Source organism: Euprymna scolopes, chromosome 7 (genome assembly GCF_053919585.1).
Source record: "Euprymna scolopes isolate OS-2025 chromosome 7, ASM5391958v1, whole genome shotgun sequence".
Lineage (NCBI taxonomy): Eukaryota > Metazoa > Mollusca > Cephalopoda > Sepiida > Sepiolidae > Euprymna > Euprymna scolopes.
In genome coordinates, this window is record NC_136488.1 from 148727441 (window position 1) to 148747547 (window position 20107).

The following is a 20107-nucleotide window of genomic DNA, read 5'->3' on the forward strand; positions in this document are numbered from 1 at the left end:
GCAATATACCTTGTTTGGGATGAACATGACTGTAATCAGTACAGCTTTTAAATCGTTTTGGTACTCATTTGCCGACCCTGTGATTTGCCAGGCTTTTTTTTTTTCATGTTTTATACTCCATTATAAATATGGAATTTGAAATGATAAAAGTCTCAATCAATTACTGGCCAAATGAATACCGCTCTTTTTGGCCAAGTCAGAAAAACTTGCCCGGAGAGTAATGACTGACGCTACCAGTCATATCGACCGAATCCACCAGCGCCGAAAGATTCCAGCAGCAGCAGTTCAAACCGCACTTGCCTCCTGAGACCCACCAGTAGCGAACTTCACTTCCAATCTCCAGCGCTCCTAGCTCGCTCCAGCGCCTCCAGCTCACTCCTAAAAGTGAAATTGACAATAAAAATTAGTTAAAATTAAATTAAACACACAGGGTTAAACACTAAATTTGTCGCCCTAAAGAAAACAACGCTACAACTTTATTTTAAAACTTTTATTGAAAAAAAAAAATCAATTCAGGTAACTTGATTATATAGTAGAGCTGATATCTATTCAATGTAACCGCCTTCAGCCTCAATCACCCTCTCGATACAGGTCCGGAATTGGGAACATGCCTTTTCCACAAGCGCCGGCAGGAGCTTGGCAAATACTCGATGGATGGCAGTGATTAGGCTGGTTTTGGTGTTGTAAGAGGTCATGTTGATGATGTTCTTGACATATAACCAAACGAAGCAGTCCAGTGGGTTCAGGTCAGGGAGGAGGGAGGCCAGTGAGAGAAGGGTACAAAGTCGTAGCACTCCTTCTGAAGCCAAGCCTGTGTCTCTTTGGACTTGTGGGTCGGTGCTGAGTCCTGCTGCCACACTCAAGGTCTGCCAGCAGCCACCTGATTGCACCAGGGGATCACCACATTCTTCAACATATCCAAGTACACTTTGGTGTTGACTTTCAAGCTGACTTTGAAGATGTGAGGTGGCATGATGTGGCCCTCACTTAAAACCACACCCAAGACCATAACTGTGGCAAGAAACTTTGTCATGCTCAAGCATTGAACCATCCGGATTTGCATTTTGAGTGTGCTGGCAATGGTCCTGTTGTCATAACTTGGATTGGTAGAGAGCGTGAGTTAACATTGTGTCACTTTCAGACATAATAGTAGGCTCCTATCGCTCTTGGGATTTGTACACAACTAGCCAACTAGTAAATTGTCTACAACAAAAAAAAAAGAAAAGAAAATTGTTTTTCATCAAATAGAAATGGAATCATGTCGTCTTTTCTAGGGTGACAGTTTTATCGTTCCACCCTGTAGATTTAACAGGTTTCATGTTTGAAAATACATTTTAAATTAAATCACTTGTGGCAAATGTAGAAAATAATGAACTCTACAATTTTTTTTCTCTTTATTCTAGTGGGACTTCGCCGAACTGTCGAAAGGAATTAAAATTGTCTTGAAGAGAAACGATCTTGATTTATACATCCTTGATAAGCTACCTGGTATGTTTTTTATCATTTATTTAGGCCAAATATTGGTCCATGCTTAAAAAAATTTCAATGATATGTATCGTTTTTAATATTTAGTCCTGGTCATTTTTTTTTTTTAAGTTATGAATTTTATAACAAATTATAACAGAAACTCATTTGAAAAAGTCTGTCATTTTAATCACTTTCTTTTACTGTTAATCAAAATAATTGGTATCTCTACTTATATATAAAAGGCACTTTGTGTGTGTGTGTGTGCGTGTGTGTCGGTATGTGTGTGAGTTCGTTCCTTATACACTCTGAAACGGCTGGGCTGATTTTTTTTGGAAATTTCACACAAATATACTTTATGCATCTGAGAGTGTTCTTAGATAGATTTTGTATCGGAATGCCTCTGATAAGTATGGATTTTCGATACTTAACAGTCCAATTTTTAACAGTCCAAGTTAACACACTTAGACAGCCTAACGTCACAAGTGCATTTATCATAGCACAAGCAGAAGGACTCGGCGTATAAACTCATCAATAGGTGTTTTGATAAGACGGAGGTGCGTTTGAAATGAATGAACAACTGGACCATGATATTTGATTTTTGTATTTTAAACTTTAATTCAAGGCATTATATATTAAAATAATTTTATAAAATCAACAGTAAGTTCTCTACAGTGCAATGTAGACTACAATGTATTGTGGAATAAGTCACTGCGAGGAGGCATGTGAAGCTTCCTTCTAGTGTACTGTGGTGGGTCTCAAACTAGAGCAGGCAATCAATCGATTTGATTGAAAAATAGGTAATTTCGCAGATTTCAATGACAATAAAAGTATTGGAATTGTGGAACATTCGTTAATCCTCATTCAATCTCTGGCAATGTCGAGTCTGCCTGTATGGCGGTTTAAAAATACACATGAAAGAAATTATCTTCTAAATTCACATAATTAGAATTATTATTCATTTTTATTTTGATTTATTAGAATTACAAGATGGGCTTTTCATAGAATGCCAGATATTTTGGAAGTCTTTACTGTATTATATAATGTTTTTTATTTTATTTTATTTACATTCTTAACATCTGAGATGCCTTAAATAAGTTTCCAAACTGTTTTCGTATGGGCATACATAGCATAGGAAATGGTAATATATATCGTTCAGAAGTTGAGTTTTTGATTGTGAATAAAAGTGCGTTTTATTTTTATTTTTTATTTATATATATTTTTTATTTATATATATATTTTTTATTTATATATATATTTTTTTATTTTAGGAACTCTTAACTCTCTATCTTTATTAAGTTTTCAGTTTTTACTGTTTTAAAATTTTTAATAAGAATAAATTAATAGGTTAATATAGTTTGAAGCATTGTCCAGCGTGCATATAAAGAAAATTTAAGTTTATAGAAGTCAGTACAATGCAGAAGTGTAACAGGTAGACACAAACTGAAGAAAATTAAGATTAACCTTTATTAATACAATATATGTTTGTGTGTGTGTGTGTGTGTGTATATATATATATATATATATATATATATATATATATATATTTTTTTATTAAATTTTCACCCCAAACAAGGCACATTGCCACTTTGATGTAGGGGGCTAGTATCAGGGGTAACAACTACTCGGGTACTATGTAGGGATTTGGGCAGCAAGATGTCGGTTCAAGTTGCACTTGAACTTCTACACGTCAGTACAGTTGGGGAAGCAGGGATCTGGAATGGAATTCCAAAGTCTAGCGGTTCTGGAGAAGAAACTACTGGTGAAGAAAGATCTTTTACATCTAGGGATCTCTACAGTGTGGGGGTGGGATTTTGCAGCCTGTCGGGTCAGTCGAGGCTGTTCACGTTGTGAGGGCACAAGTGCTTGCAGTTCGTTAGAGTATTCACCATTAAAATACTTGTAGAACAGGCAGAGGGATGCAACGTTTCGTCGATGGGACAGAGGCTGAAGCTTAGATACCAGTTCAGGGCCTATCAGATTTGCGACTCTCTTTTGAACCTTGTCAAGGAGCGAGAGATTAGTAGCAGATGCACCAGCCCAAATCTGACAGCAATACTCAATACATGGGCAAATATTATATATATATTATAGAGGTACAGGATACTTTCGGGTGTTAGTAGTTTTCTAACACGGTAGAGAGAGCCCACCTTCCTTACAGCGGCCCTGGCAATGCCTTCAATGTAATTGTTCCAACTCATGTTTCCTGTGAATGTTAGGCCAAGAAATTTGAAAGATGTACTCTCAGATAAAGAGTCGTTGGCCATGTCTATAGGTGGTAGAGAAGATTTCTTGTAATTATTGAATGAAACTAGTTTAGTCTTGGCGGCATTGAACGTGACCATCCATTTTTGTCCCCATTCCATTACAGATTGGAGGTCATCCTCTAGTGTTTCTGCCATTTCTTTAGATATGTGTTCATTTGTTTTCCTGTCGTGCCTGTTATAGAGTGCGGTGTCATCAGCATATATACCCATCTCAGAGGCAATTTTATCGGGGAGGTCATTTATGAATATCAGGAGCAGTAGAGGTCCAAGGATAGATCCCTAGGGCACTCCCGCATTTATATCATATTGTTTAGATGTACGACCGTCGAGGACAACCTGGATTTTTCTCTTATCTAAGAAGGATTTAATTATGTTAAGTATTCTACCAGTGATACCGTATGATCTAATTTTCCTGAGTAGACCCTCATGCCATACTCTGTCAAAAGCCTTAGATATATCTAGAGCTACTGCTCTGCCCTCCCCCGCTTTGTCCAGTGAATGGTATATACGTTCAGAGATTACTGTTAGGATGTCTGCTGTGGAACGGGCTTGTCTAAATCCATATTGACGGTCAGTCAGAAGCTTAGCATCTGTGGCAAAAAGTGGGAGGAGGCTAATGGGGCGATAATTTACTGGATCAGTTCTATCGCCAGAATTCTTGAATATTGGTACCACAGAAGCAGTTTTCCAACAGCCCGGAAAGCAAGATTCATTCAGGCATTTGTTGTAGAGTTTGGAGAGAACTGGGGCTACTTCAGCTGAGCACTTTTTTAATAGCACAGCTGGGATAAGATCGGGTCCACATGCTTTTGAAGTGTCAAGGTTTTTTATGATAGCATGCACCTGAGCAGGGATGATTTTCAGATCGTCTAGCATGGCGTCTGTATGCATAGGAAATTAAGGTAGGGTGTGGTTGGAAGGGTCCAATGTGGAGTTTGAGGCAAACCGACTGGCAAGCATGTTAGCATTTTCAGTTGCTGAGCAAACAACGTCGTGATTGTTGGTTAGTGGGGGAATTGTTGATTGCCCATTATTTACTACACTGTTGTAGATTTTCCAGAAGTCATGAGTTCCTAGTTTTTGTGCTTTGATGCGTTTTTTAGTGGTTTTCGTAAATTCTCTCTTAGCTGTCGCTATTTCTTTATTAACGTTACTTCTAGCTTCTATGTACTTCTGTCTGTTTGAACTGGACTTATGTCAGTTAAATCTGTGGTATGCATGCTGCCTTTGAGTAATGGCAGTTGCGCAAGTTGAAGTAAACTATTGGGGAGAGTGGGGCTTGCTATAAAATTTCCGCATGGGAACATGCGCTTCGATTGCAGTTTTGAACCATTCAGTGGTCTCGTTTTCACACTGTTCAGCAGGAAGAGAAAAAATATTTCCCCATGGGGCATCTCTGATAAGATCTCTGATGGCTTCCTAGTCAGCCTTTTTATAATATCTCGTTGTTTTGAGCACTGGCTCTTCAGTTTTGGCTCTAAAGTTTAGGGCGATTTCAACCATTATCACTGCATGATCAGCGTTCCCAAGTGGGCTGTCGGCATTCGTTATACAATCATCAGGAACTGTGGTCAAAAACAGATCTAAAAGTGATGCATCTTGTTCTTCCTGGTCAGAGAAACGGGTTGGAAATGTAACAATTTGTGATAGGGAGTGAGATATAGAGAAGCTATGAGTTGTGCTGCCTGCTGCATCTGTGTAAGTAGAGAATCCAAGCCAGTTTTTGTGGTGGACATTAAAGTCACCAAATACATGTACTTGTGCGCTAGTGTCGAGGGAGAGTGCTGCGTCAGAGACTTTGTTTATTATGGTGCAGTCCTTGGTCGAGGGAGAGCGGTAGAGAAAGTAAAAGTAGCTAATGTTGTGTTGCATGATTAGTCTAAAGCACATAAAGGCTTGATCATCCGATTCTAGGTTTGTTTCTATAGTCAAGGGAAGGGTATTATTAATGTAAACTCCAAGTCCGTGCATGTGTCTGTCAGAGTCCTCATATCTCTCTCTATATATATGTATATGTATATATATATATTAATGCATATATATATATATGTATATATGTATATGTACATGTATGTATATATATGTATATATATGTATATATATACATACATATATGTATATATATATATGTAAATATATATGTATATATACATATATATATATATATACATATATATGTATATATACATGTATATATATATTTACATATATATATGCATATGCATATATATACTTATATATATGTATATATATACATATGCATATATATACATATATATGTATATATATATGTATATATATACATATACATGTATATATGCACATACGTATGTATATATGTATATATATACATATATATATGTATATATATGTGTGTGTGTGTGTGTGTGTGTGCGTGCGTGTGTGTGTATATATGTACCTTTACTCTTGATCTGAAATGGAACACATACATCAAGTCTGTGTCCAAGGTCGCTGGGAAAATAGTGGGATCCTTCTACCGCTCCAGAAGATATCTCACTAATGATGCAATTCTCTATCTATATAAAAGCCAAGTACTGCTGCCACATCTGGGCAGGAGTGCTAAAAACAACCTATCCTGCCTTGACAGAGTACAAAATAGACTTTGTTGCTTGGTGGGGGATGCCCTTTTCTCTTCCCTGCAACCTCTCTCCCACAGAAGAGACGTTGCGAACCTGTTTCTGTTTTATCGTTATTTCCATGGCAAGTGCTCGCCTGAGCTCCATTCTCTGGTCCCCCCTCACCAATCTTTCACGAAAAACGCCTGACTAGCTGAAACCACTATCAATAATTTTCCCTACTCTTTATTCGTGCCTAAATCAAAACGTAGATTCCATGAACAAAGCTTCTTTCTTAGAACTGCACGCCTGTGGAACTCTCTGCCGCTTGCCTGTTTCCCTTCCGACTTCAACTTGGATGTCTTCAAGTCCAACACAAACAAATTCCTGATAAACCGCCCCCTTAAGTAATGACACTTTATCAAATCTCCAATACTAACTATTACTCTGATACTATCCCATTGATTACAGTACACACAATAACTCTTATCCCCGAGTGGCTTCTGTGCCTTGATAAGTGGTGGGTGAGCTCCAGGTAAAAAAAAAAAATATATATATACAAACAAATAAATGACAAAAGTATATTCCAAATTTCAAGATGCTGACTATCTATGTTTTTGTTAAGCGAACACATACCCACCCCGATTTTTTAACGGCTTATATATAAAAAAAAACTTTTAAAAGTTGCAAGAGGTTAATGTAGTTTGCTTGAAGCATTGTTTAGTGTGTATATAAATGAAATTTAAATTTGTAGAAGGCAAAAGAATGCAGAGTAACAGGTAAACACAAACTGAAGCAAATTAAGAAATGATAATGAATAAGCTGTGCAGATTAACTTTTATTGAAACAATATATGCAGAATAACTAATACAATAAATTCGTATCATTGTGTGTTTTTGTGTTCGCAATTTATTTAATATCTACAAAAGATTCATTGTTTCACAAATTAATTTTCATACTGAAAACGGACTTTTATATATTTTTATTTTCTAAATGATAAACTTATTATTTCTGCACGGTTCGTAAGTTGCAGCAGTAACAAATGTTTTTAGTGTTTGAGCCCCCCCCCCCTTCCAGTTTTATCTGAAAACAGGAAAAATTCTTTTGGAGTAATTTCTACGTAGTTTTGGATGTTATTTTGACATATACTTTTGATCAACTACCAATAACTGTAGTGGATTCATTTGTCAAAAAAAAAAAAAAAAAAAAAAAAAGAAAAGAAAAAGAAAACCCTTTTTGAAATATTCAAACAGTTGCAAGCAAATTTGAATGAAAAATTTACAAAAAATTTACTCGGGGTTGACCGGGATGGAGGTGATATATAGTAATAAAAAATACTAATTATCCTAAGTGTCAAAACACAACCCAGGCAACGTTGGGTACCTTTGCTAATATATATATATATATGTGTGTGTGTGTGTGTGTGTGTGTGTGTGTGTGTGTGGAGAGAGAGAGAGAGAGAGAGGATAGAGGGAGGGAGATGTTATTTATTTATTTATTTTTTGCAATACGTTTTTGAATGAATTCGATTATTTATTTGAGAGTTCATTTTTACCTAAATGCGTTTTGGGAATAATTTTCCCTTTTACCAAATTGGTACCCCCAAGTGGGGAGCGGCATATATATTGTTCTTAAAATATAATTATTCACTGACACGTGTTTCGTCGTCTACGACTTATCAGTGGCTGAATCTAGTGATATATATATATATATATATATATATATATATATATATATATATATATATATATATATATATATATATATATATATATATATTATCCCTTTTTCCTCGCCATGATGTTAAATTGAAAGAAAGTTGAATAAAGAGTCCTCGTGATGTTAACTGCAGTGTTATTTTTGAAATGCTGGAAGAATGCGTTTGGCAGCACGATTTGAAAATCAAGGTAGTTTTTTTTTTTTTATTCATATTAGAAATTTGAATTTTAAAATAAAATACACATGGAATATGTTTGAAGCCAAATTACAACGTAAAATTATGAAAATAAACAAGTGTTTATTTTTTAATATACATTTAGGATTCTGAAATGTATATTAAAAATAAACATATATATATATATATATATATATATATATATATATATATATATGTAAGTGTTTACTTTTAATATACATTTCAATTTTAATATATATATATATATATATATATATATATATATATATATATATATATATATATATATATATATATATATATATATATATATATATATATATATATATATATACTAGCTGTATATACCCGACGTTGACAGGTCAAAACATATTGCTGGGTGGAGGGTTTAGTCACATATTATTTAATATACACTGAATATCCTAGCTTGTTACGATTTTCATGTTGGATTTATGGAGGTATAAAGCACATCCATTCTTCATCTATGAAAATCAAATAGAAAATAACTCTCATAGCATAAAGGGGAAATAGCTCTCATCGTTTAAATAAATAAAGCTTACGTCCGTTTTTAATGCAGCTTATGTCGGTTAATAGTAATTGGGATGAAATCAAATGAAAATTAAACTAAAAAATAAATTGATGAATCAACTTTAAATAATATTTCTAAATAGAACAATTTAAAAAAATCTATTACAACAAGCAATAACATGAAGTTAATTATTATAGCACATAAATCAACGTTCTGATCCCATCTGGCATCAATTAAAATGAATGGCTCTCGTCTTGGGGAGGCCTCAAGTTTTGACAGGCTTCTGGGCTTGACCTTTACTCCTGATCTTAAATGGAATACGTACATCAAATCTGTTGCCAAGGCTGCTGGAAAAATGGTCAGATCCTTCTATCGATCCAGTAGATATCTCACTGCTGATGCAATTCTCTATCTATATAAGAGCCAGATACGTCCAAGGATGGAATACTGCTGCCACATATGGGCAGGAGCTGCTAGAAAAGACTTGTCCTGTCTTGATAGGGTTCAAAATAGACTTTGTGGCCTGGTGGGAGATGTCCTTTTCTCTTCGCTGCAACCTCTATCTCACAGAAGAGATGTTGCGAGTTTGTCTCTGCTTTATCGTTATTTTCATGGAAAGTGTTCGACTGAGCTTCAATCTATGGTCCCCCCTCGCCAAACTTTCACAAGAAACACTCGACTAGCTGAAAACATTATCAATAATTTTCCCCACTCTTTATCTGTGCCTAAACCTAAACATATATTCCATGATCAAAGCTTCTTTCTTAGAACTGCACGCCTGTGGAATTGTCTTCCGTTTTCCTGCTTTCCAGCTGTCTATAATATGGTTGTCTTCAAGTTCAACGTGAACAAGTTTCTGATGAGTCGTTCCACTTAAGTTAACAAATTTACTAAACTTCCATTACTATCGATTACTATATTGTCCTTTTGACTGCTCTACACTTTTAACCCTTATCCTTGAGTGGCCTATCGGCCTTGATAAGTGGAAACTATAAATCATGAGAGAAGTCATATTTGTATAAAAGTTGGCAATAATGCAAAAATGTATTGATTAAAAGAATATTCTAAATGATGTCTCGGCTCAAAGAAAAAAGTTGAAAAATGTGGTACAATCTCCCCCCCCCCACCCAAAAAAAAAAGTTAACTGATTAGATACAGAGATGCAAATGAAATTGTCCAGTAATAATTGTAATAATCCAAGTTGTAGTTCAAGTTGTAGAGCAAAGTTCAAATGACATCTTAAAATTGTGGTAAAAGATTTTTCCAGTGGAAAAAGCTTTTAAGTGAAAAAAAAAAAAAAAAAAAATTATTGGTGTCGATGAGGAAAAAGTAAAAAAGGTGGTACAATACAAAAAAAATGATTGAACCACATTTTTTTTTTAACTTTTTGCAATCAAGCCTCGACTTCATTAGGAATACCATTGTAACTTATACATTTCTGCATTATTACCAACTTTTATACAAATATGACTTCCTTCATAATTTGTAGTTTTCAATTTATATATTAATCAGAAAAATTATAACATTATTTTTCTAACTACTTTCCTCTGAGGATAAGAGCCACTCTTTGAAACTCCATGAAATAAGGGACATTTGTAGTTTTTATTTTATATCTCTTGTCAAATAATAAATTGTAAATTCTCATTCAGAGTTTAAATTGAATTTCTTGTACATATGTATGTATATACTAGCAGAGACAGGGGCGCCTGGCTTTGCCCGGGCATAAAACACGCTTAAATATCATATTTAAATTTGTCCAGATTTTGTATATATCATTATAGAGTCATAATTTCAAAAGTAAAAAAAAAAAATGTATTTCGGTGCCATCAGCTAGAATCGAAGCAGTAAAAGAATTTTCCACTGGAGAAGATGCTAAATAAAAAGGTATTGGCCTCACAACAAGAGAAGAAACTTTTTTTTAATCTATATATATATATATATATATATATATATATACATACATATATATATATATATATATATATATATATATATATATATATATATATATATATATATATATATATATATATATAATAACATCTAAAATGGGAAAAGTCGTTCAAATAACCCAAAAATTACAAATTATCAATCTTCATCTATTATATTCTGAAACAATATATTTTTTATTTTATTTTTCTAATTTAGATTTGAAAATTTTACCAAGACATCTCAGCCTTATCTGGAACGTTAACCAAAGACTCATCCCCACTTCATCCGGTGCTTTCCTCCGTACTGAGCAGAAATCATCAATTGTTGCCACCAATCCAATTTTGGAAGAATGGAGGTAAGCATAATTTGGTCATTTTAAATTTTGGCATGCTAGCAGATCAACCCATTTTTGGGTTATGCATATGTGCATTAACCTGAGTCAAACTAAAATTCCATTAAGCAATAATTCGCCCATGCCTGGAGTATTGTTACCACACGGAGGCTGGTGCACTATCATGAGCCCTTCTTCTTGAACAGAGTGCAACAATTTCTAACATAATTGGTCCCACATTATCTGCCAAGCCACAGCCCCTACCACATCGTCACAGTGTTTGTTTTACAAATACTTCTACGGAATCGGCTCCATTCAACTTATTGCACTGATACCAATGGGATAGCCAGGAAGGATCGGGGGAGGGCGAAGGGGGGGGTCCAAACTTCCGCAGAAAAATTTTTACAAAATATAATGTTCGTTTTGTTTCGTTTTAGTAGTTTTGTTCCGTTTGGTTTGTTTTACTTTTTATAATTAGGGCAACCTAAAAATTGCAATTGACGCTCATTGAATGCTCGTGATATTTTCATTGATTTATGAATTTTTAATATAATTACTTTGTCAAATTATTCAATCTGATTAATAAATGCAATTTTTGCGTTGCCCTAATTATATCTTTTCATGTTTCATAGTTTTTTGTTAAGCCACGGTACCTTTTGCCACATTCTGGTTGCAATTAATTTTTTTTTTATTTTATTACATTTTCACCCCAAACAAGGAACATTGCCACTTTGGTGTAGGGGTCTACTATCAGGGGCAACAACTACTCAGGTACTATGTAGGGATTTGGGCAGCAAGATGTCGGTTCACGTTGCACTTGAACTTCTGCATGTTAGTACAGTTGAGGAAGCAGGGACCTGGAATGGAATTCCAAAGTCTAGCGGTTCTGGGGAAGAAACTACTGGAGTAGAAAGATCTTTTACATCTAGGGATCTCTACAGTGTGGGGGTGTGATTTAGCAGCTTGTCGGGTTTGTTGAGGGTGTTTATGGCGTGGGGGCACAAGTGCTTGCAGTTCGTCAGAGCATTCACCATTAAAATACTTGTAGAACAGGCAGTATTGTTTGTACTTTTGTACTAACACAAGAATCTCAGTGAACATAGATGTTGTAAGTTCAATCTCTGAACTTAGCTTCAGCAACATTTCTAAGAAAGAATTCATCTGATAGGAGAAGTTCCAAAGCATGAAAAGTGGAATAAGAACAGACTACTATACTCGTATCCAGCATAATCACATCGACACACCAGTTCTCATTAGATTATCAAAGTAAAACAACGTTGAACTTGGTTAGTACCAGATGAGTAACCATTTGGGGAATGCCAGGTGCTGTATGTAGGAGGACGTCAATGCCTGCCTGCATTTTCCCCTGAGATATGCATGTGACTGAGAACTGTTTGTGAATTTGATATTCCCGAGGTACTTCCTTCTTCAGGGGAGCTTGATCAACCCGCCCAGGATTAATGCCGTTGGCCCCTGAAGAAAGTTGGAGAGTATAGCAGCTGTGAGTGATGATTTTATGGGCACAGTACTTCCTGCCTTTTCTCTTCATATGATGAGAAGCATTTGGCTTTGAAATGCCATGAACTATAAAGTTTTTTTTTCCTTTTTTCTTACCGATCTAATGATGTAATAAAGTTTTATTTAACTCTGAATTCTCATCTAAGAAATTTTCCCTAACTAAATTTGAGAACTATTACATTACACTAAGCTTTGACTATCATTTGGGTGGTCGCGTTTTGATCCTGGCTTGATGCATTTGCTTGTCTAGTCACACTGATGAGCTGTGATACAGCGAATAGTACTGTATCTGGATGACTATAATGCTCTCTATCTTGGGTTGAGCATATTGGGAAGTGATATACAAACTGCCATTAGCGTATTAAGCGATGCTCTTTGTGTAAACAAATCAAACTTAGGAATTTGGACGATGTCAAAACATTGTTAATTCAATACCCGCACAGCAGCAGCTGAATAGCGTAGTGGTGAAAAGCCTTGACTGTCATTTGGGCGGTTGGGTTTCGATTCTGGCTTGAGGTAGTTGCCTAGCTGCACTGATGAGCTGTGATACAGCGAAACAGTACTGTATGTGGATATATATATATATATATATATATATATATATATATATATATATATAGTATAATATAATATAATATAATATAGTGTATAGTTCTCAAATTTTCAAAGATCAAGATAACCATTACAATATTGTTTTATTCGTGATTAACAAGTCGACAAAATTATGTCTTTACTGCATATTTTATCACTTACTCATCAGATGTTCACCTTAAAAAATTCCTCTTGCCGTCTTCAAGTTGCCTTTTGCTGTAATTTTGTATTATCACAAGAGTCTTAATGTTTCATGGTAAACAACTGATGATCCCTTAAAAAATAAATTATTAGTGCTATAGTAAATTCTAGAGCGATCTGATGTAGTGATTGCAGGTGATTAAATGACTTACTGACTAGATGGTTTTCTAACGAATGATAAAAAAAATATTTTTTGTATAGTTTTAAAGGTTAAAAACTTCAAAGACTGTATATATATATATATATAGTAAATAAATATATATGTGTGTGTGTGTATATGTATATATATGTATGTGCATACGTATATATATATGAACATATGTATGTATATGTATAGACGTAAGTATATGTATATATATGTATGTATATATGTGTGTGTATGTATATATATATATATATATATATATATATATATATATGTATTTATAAAATTTTTATCTACTATCTAAATATATATATATATACTTTTCTATAAAGTACCTAGAAATATATATAGTGTACATGAATAAAATAAATTTAATCCATTTTATACTAGTTTCAAGAATTGAAAAATTAACAAATATTTGACGTGCAATCATTTCTAAGACGATTTAGAAAATTTTGTTTTATATTTTTGTGGATTCCAAAGTCTTTTCTTCAGCACCCCTCACAAAATCACAAATAGAAATCAACAACAACAAAGAAGAAACACCAAAATTTTACTATTTTAATATATGTACATTTAAAAAAAAAATTTTATTACATTTTCACCCCGAACAAGGCACATTGCCACTTTGATGTAGGGGTCTACTATTAGGGACATAAGCTACAGGGGTACTATGTGGGGAGTTGGGCAGCAAGACATCAGGTCATGTTACACTTGGACTTCTGCATGTCAGTACAGTTGGGGAAGCAAGAATCCGGAAGGGAATTCCAAAGTCTAACGGTTCTGGGAAGAAACTACTGGAGTAGAAGGCTCTCTTACATCTAGGGATCTCAACTGTGAAGGGGTGGGATTTTGCTGCTTGTCGGGTTTGTCGGGGGTTTTTACGTGGAGGGGGTACAAGCGCTTGCAGTTCGTCGGGGCATTCACCGTTTTCAAATAAATTATGTTCTTTTTTTTCATTTTTTTCTTTCTTTAAAGACTTTCCTCTGAATGCGAAATCAACTCATACATCGATGGTTTCTACATCCATGTTGGTGGTGGAATGAAGACTAATGTTATGTTGTATTACCCAGGACTATTGAACATTTCTCGTGAAAACGGTACCTTTTCCATCGAGTCTGTCGCCAGGGTGAGAAATCACAATATTTTTGTCATTTTTTTTTTTAATCCAGATTTATTTAGAATCTCTATGTATCTTCATAATATGCATGTCTAGTGCTGGGAATTTCGGGACCCAATTTGAAAAAAAAAAAAAAATGATGGTAGCGTCCCTACTCTACAAAGCAAAATTTATAGATGTTCATATTTCACATAAAAAAAACAAACACGGAATCCCCCCCCCCAAAAAAAATGATGGTAGCGCCCCTACTCTACAAAACAAAATTTGTAGATGTTCATATTTCATATAAAAAAACAAACACGGAGTCCCTCCCCCCAAAAAAAAATGATGGTAGCGTCCCTACTCTACAAAGCAAAATTTGTAGATGTTCATATTTCATATAAAAACAAACACGTACCCCGCCTGCCAAAAAAAAAAAAAATGAATAAGCATTAAATACTGAGTATAGTAAAGTTTTGTCACTTATAGGGATCACTAACCTACTCTTTGCTCTTGCTGTATCTTTATTTCTATGCATGCAACTAATGCATTAAAAACAAACTAAAGGAAAAGCAAGTAAACACAGGAAAAAAATCACCAAAAACAAGATATTTACCGGTTTCGTTCAGATCAACGGACGTCTTCAGAAAAACAATGAAGATTTCAAAATTTCACTTTTTCTGAAGCCGTTGGTTGATTCTGAATGAAACCGGTAAGTTTGGTGATTTCTTCCTGTGTTTAATTATTTTCTCCGTTGTCCTTATTTTATAAATCTTATCTCCAAGGCATTCTATTTTATGATATATTGTGTATTTTATATTGTGTATTTTATCTTCGCATGCAACTAGTGTATTATAATAGTATGCTGTTATGGCACAATGATTTCCTTAAATATGCAACAAAACACGACCTAATCAGAGAGTAACGATGTTCCACGTGATTAAAGGTGTTTCTATTACACAAAGTACGATTTCCCTCATTCATTACCAGAAATGGAAAATTCATAACTAGTAGGGCTACTCGGGGCCATATATATATATATATATATATATATATATATATATATATATATATATATATATATATATATATATATATATATATATATATATATTAAATAGAAAATGTTAACAGTGTGAAGTTTTCACCCATCCCAGGAAAGAAATTACTTCTTTTTTTTTTTTTTTTGAGTGACTAGTGAAAAATAAAACTCAAGAAGTTTCTAGGGTGCTACTGAAAGTGCCAAAAGGATGCATCCAGAGCTCTACAAAAACTAAGCCCCACCCCCATTTCTTTGTAGAGAAATACCAATATTAAATTCGGAGTAACATCTTAAAATCGTATTTGATTCTTGATAACATTGAATGATAGAAATGTTCATTTGACCCCCACGCCGCTCCCACCCCCAATGAAATTTTTTTCTAAATTTTATATATCATTTTTCTGGTGTTATGCTGATTAAAAAAAAAAATACAAACTTTGTAAGGTTTGTTGTGTATTTTCAAGTTTTAGCTGTATATCAAAGCATACAAGCACGCAGACAAACGCCCTTTATATAATAGATGATAGAAAAAAGATTTCAGTTGTTGATATGACATTAACGATAATTTCCTTTTAATTCCCCATACATAATAAATTATCAGGAAGAATACCTTATTCTTTGTTTTAATTTTCAGTAATATTTTGTTTCTCATATATAATAATATTATAAAAAGCGCCGCTACTAGTGGTGGGGGAGCACTTCCGGTGTGATTTGATCCAATTAATTGTAATGAAAAAAGGGTAAATATTTCGATTATTTTCAGCCAACGTACTTCTTAAATTCCGGTGTAGCGTAGCGTTACCAGAAGCGGTGACAAGGCAAATCAGTTCCATCGCTTTTATTATTTTTCATTATTTCTATTATGAAGCGATTTATTGAAATAAAATATAAGAAAAGGACATTGTTGAAAAATTATACAATAAAATTGAACAAAATCGTACAGGTAAAGATAACACAATTAGTCTTTATTTGCACTTTTAATAATGAAATTAAAATTTTTATTTTATTTGAAATTTTATAAGACATACTATGTGTTTATGAAATTATATAAATAAAAGTTTTGTTTTTAATTTTCAAATTGTGGCAACAGTACTCAATTTTAGGGTGTACTTGGCTCTTAAACAGATAGAGAATTGTATCGGTAGTGAAATTAGAGTTCAGTCGAGCAGTTGTCATGAAAATAATGATACAGGTTTGCAACGTCTCATCTGTGGGGAAAAGGTTGCAGGGAAGAGAAAAGGGCAGTACATACTAGGTTTCTAAGCTGGTTTTGAACTCCGTGAAGGCTGGATAGGACGCTCCAAGCAGCTCCTGCCTAGGTGTAGCAACAGTACTCAATTTTAAGGCGTACCTGGCTCTTATACAGATAGAGGATTGCATCAGTAGTGAGATACCTTCTGGAGTGATCCAGCCATTTATCAAACGATCTTAGCAACAGATTTGATGTATGTGTTCGATTTCAAAGCAGGAGTGAAGGTCAATCCCAGAATCTTGTTAAGACAAGGAACTTCCTAAAGACAAGAGCCATTCATTTCGATTGGGGCGTATTACGATTTGACATGAAGAATAGTTGCCTGCTTAGCTAAAAGGGAATGCTAAAAATGTTGGAACATTTGTTTCTAGCTTTATTTTTTACATATTATTAATTTTTAATACTTATCTGGCACAGTTGGGGTAGGATATAATCATACCTGTTGAGGATACATCCTTGATGCAGTTTGACAGAGTCTTGGTCATTTTTGAGTAGCGAATGACCTTGTGTCTACGATGTGTTTCTGGGTGTCCTAAGAGTTCATGTCATGGCCTCCCATCTTTCAGTTGGCATAAGTTTATTACTTACTGCCTAAGGTGCCCCTACTCGGGGAATGCTGATGGAGCTGCCAAGGAATTTTAAAAAGCCAGAGTGCTCCTTCTCTAGGGGCACTCTCTCCACCTTCCGACCTTGTGTCACATCTTCCAAGGGGAAAGAAGTAAATTTTGATTTCGAATTATGTTTCAAAAACAATTCAAGAACTTCTGATATCGATAAGGACATCGGATCGGTGCCGATTCCAAATGCGCAATTTAGATCACCTGGGTAACTGTGGCACACCTTAGTAGAAGTTGATGTTCCCAACAATGCTGAATTAAACATTAAACAAACTGAAAGGGAAAAGATAACAAAATACCAAGGTCTTATGTAGGACATGAAAAGAAACTGGAATCTTAGGAAGATCTCCATCATTTCAGTAATTATACGAGCAACCGGACGTATGAAAAAGAATTTCAAAAACTATCTGGTAGATATACCCGGTGAACTAAGTGCAATAAAGATGCAAACAATTGCAGTTAAAAGGGGTGGTTAGAATTTTAAAAAAGATCTTTGGGTTGAAATGTATAAGATAGCGGGTGAATGCCTAGTATTTAGTAGGATGCCCATCCCCATTGAGACCAAAATGATAAGAATAATAATAAAAAAAAAAACACCACCACCAACAACAAGAAAGTTTGTTTCATATATATGTTGAATTACTTAACTTTTAACGTTTCAATATTTTCTTCCTTTTTCTTTTTCATCACCAGCCACAAGAGGACACACTTAACCCAATTTCTCTGACGCAATTCCCCTTCACCATGGTGAGGTTGTTCTTGGCCAGTTATGAATTAGAGCACGAACTGATTGATTTACGATTGATGCCAACTGCCGTCGCTAAACGTGCTACCGACGTCAACGTAAGTATTTTATAATGTATATCTATAATACATGTGCTGCACTGCTGCATCAGTGTATCTGTCATAATACATGTCATAATACATGTCATAATATATGTCATAATACATATCATAATACATGTCATAATACATGTCATAATACATATCATAATACATGTCATAATACATGTCATAATACATATCATAATACATGTCATAATACATGTCATAATACATGTCATAATACATATCATAATACATGTCATAATATATGTCATAATACATATCATAATACATGTCATAATACATGTCATAATACATGTCATAATACATGTCATAATACATGTGCTGCACTGCTGCATCAGTGTATCTGTTAGTCTATCACTCTGTCCGAGAATGCAATTGAAAATAAAGCCGTATACCAAGAGAGAACACATTTTCTTGAATAAAAATTTTACGCGAAATTAAATGATAGTACAAATTTTGTATCATTTTCTTAAGCATGACAAACCGATAAAAAGTGCCTTTTTAAACTTAAGCATGTATAATACCGTTGTATCTGCGTAAGCCCTGGACATCTATAAACAGTAAAAACGAGAATAGAAAGTGGACCTTGAATTTACTTTAATAGCCTCCTAACTTTTGCTTCCCTTATTTAATCCTTTAGTCCTCACATTCCATGAACGATGTTTCTGACAATGAGAGAAGAATTACTGTTTTCTGGGTCGATATCTATCCATCTAACATTTATCATCGGCTAGTGTTTGACCTTGAAGTAGTAATTTTTTTAGCTCCTTACATCAAGTGGCTTCATGTCTTGTCTGGAGCGATTTCAATAAAAAATAAAAACATTTTATTTTATTTCATTTTATTTATTACTTGAAAATTGAAAGGTCCTGGATATGACCTTAAACTATATCCAGTGGTGAGGCCCCAGCTTGCCATTGCTTTAATTGCCATTGCTCCTAGGTCACTCTGACCTGGAGTGATAGTACCTGTTAGGGTCCCAACTATGGGTTAAATAGAGATCGACTTGAAAACAACAAATATATTCTATTAAAAAATCTTTCTTCAAAATCTTTGGATTCGGTATTAAATAATCTGAAAAGGGTTGATACGCCGTAAAACAAAAAAGCCAACCATTGAAAATTGAAAATTAAGAAAATAAAAAAAATAAAAATAATTATGGGGCCAAGGGATGGGAGTAGCAGGACATGAGTCATGACAAACTATTTTAATACTTTAGTCCTCACATTTCATGAATGATGTTTCTGACAATGAGAGAAGAATCGCTATTTTCTAGGTTGATATCTATCCATCTACCTTTCAAAATCATGGAACCGGAAATAGTTTATAAATTGTACAAATCAATAATATATTGTTTACGTAAGGTTGAAATTCTATTTTACCAACTTTTACGCTCATTTCATAATTTATTTTAGCATTTAGGTAAGGTTCAATGCTGCCAATCTTTATATCTAGGCGTATTTCATTCAAGATATAAGGAAAAATCTTTTCAACCGGAGTTGACTATGTCATTTTGCATAGTCTGTCATGCTAAAGTTTGAAAAAAGTATTTTTGTCAGTGTGTCATGCTTAAGTTTAAAAAAGTATTTTCTCAGATTGTCATGCTTAAGTTTAAAAAAGTATTTTTGTCAGTTTGTCATGCTTAAATTCGAAAAACGTATTTTGTCAGTTTGTCATGCTTAAGTTTAAAAAAGCACTTGTTATCAGTTTGTCATGCTTAAGTATAAAAAAGTATTTTTATCAGTTTGTCATGCGTAAGTTTAAAAAAGTATTTCTTGT

General features: G+C 34.2%; 1 protein-coding gene across 1 annotated transcript in view; it reads left to right on the forward strand.

Annotated features, from left to right (window-relative positions):
* Positions 1 to 20107, forward strand: part of LOC145280048 (uncharacterized) — a 158086-nt gene that overhangs the window by 108653 nt on the left and 29326 nt on the right. Inside the window, exons 16-19 of the mRNA XM_080131729.1 lie at positions 1404 to 1488; positions 10900 to 11038; positions 14448 to 14598; positions 18173 to 18322. Coding sequence (XP_079987855.1) covers positions 1404 to 1488; positions 10900 to 11038; positions 14448 to 14598; positions 18173 to 18322 — 525 coding nt within the window. The remainder of the gene's footprint in view (positions 1 to 1403; positions 1489 to 10899; positions 11039 to 14447; positions 14599 to 18172; positions 18323 to 20107) is intronic.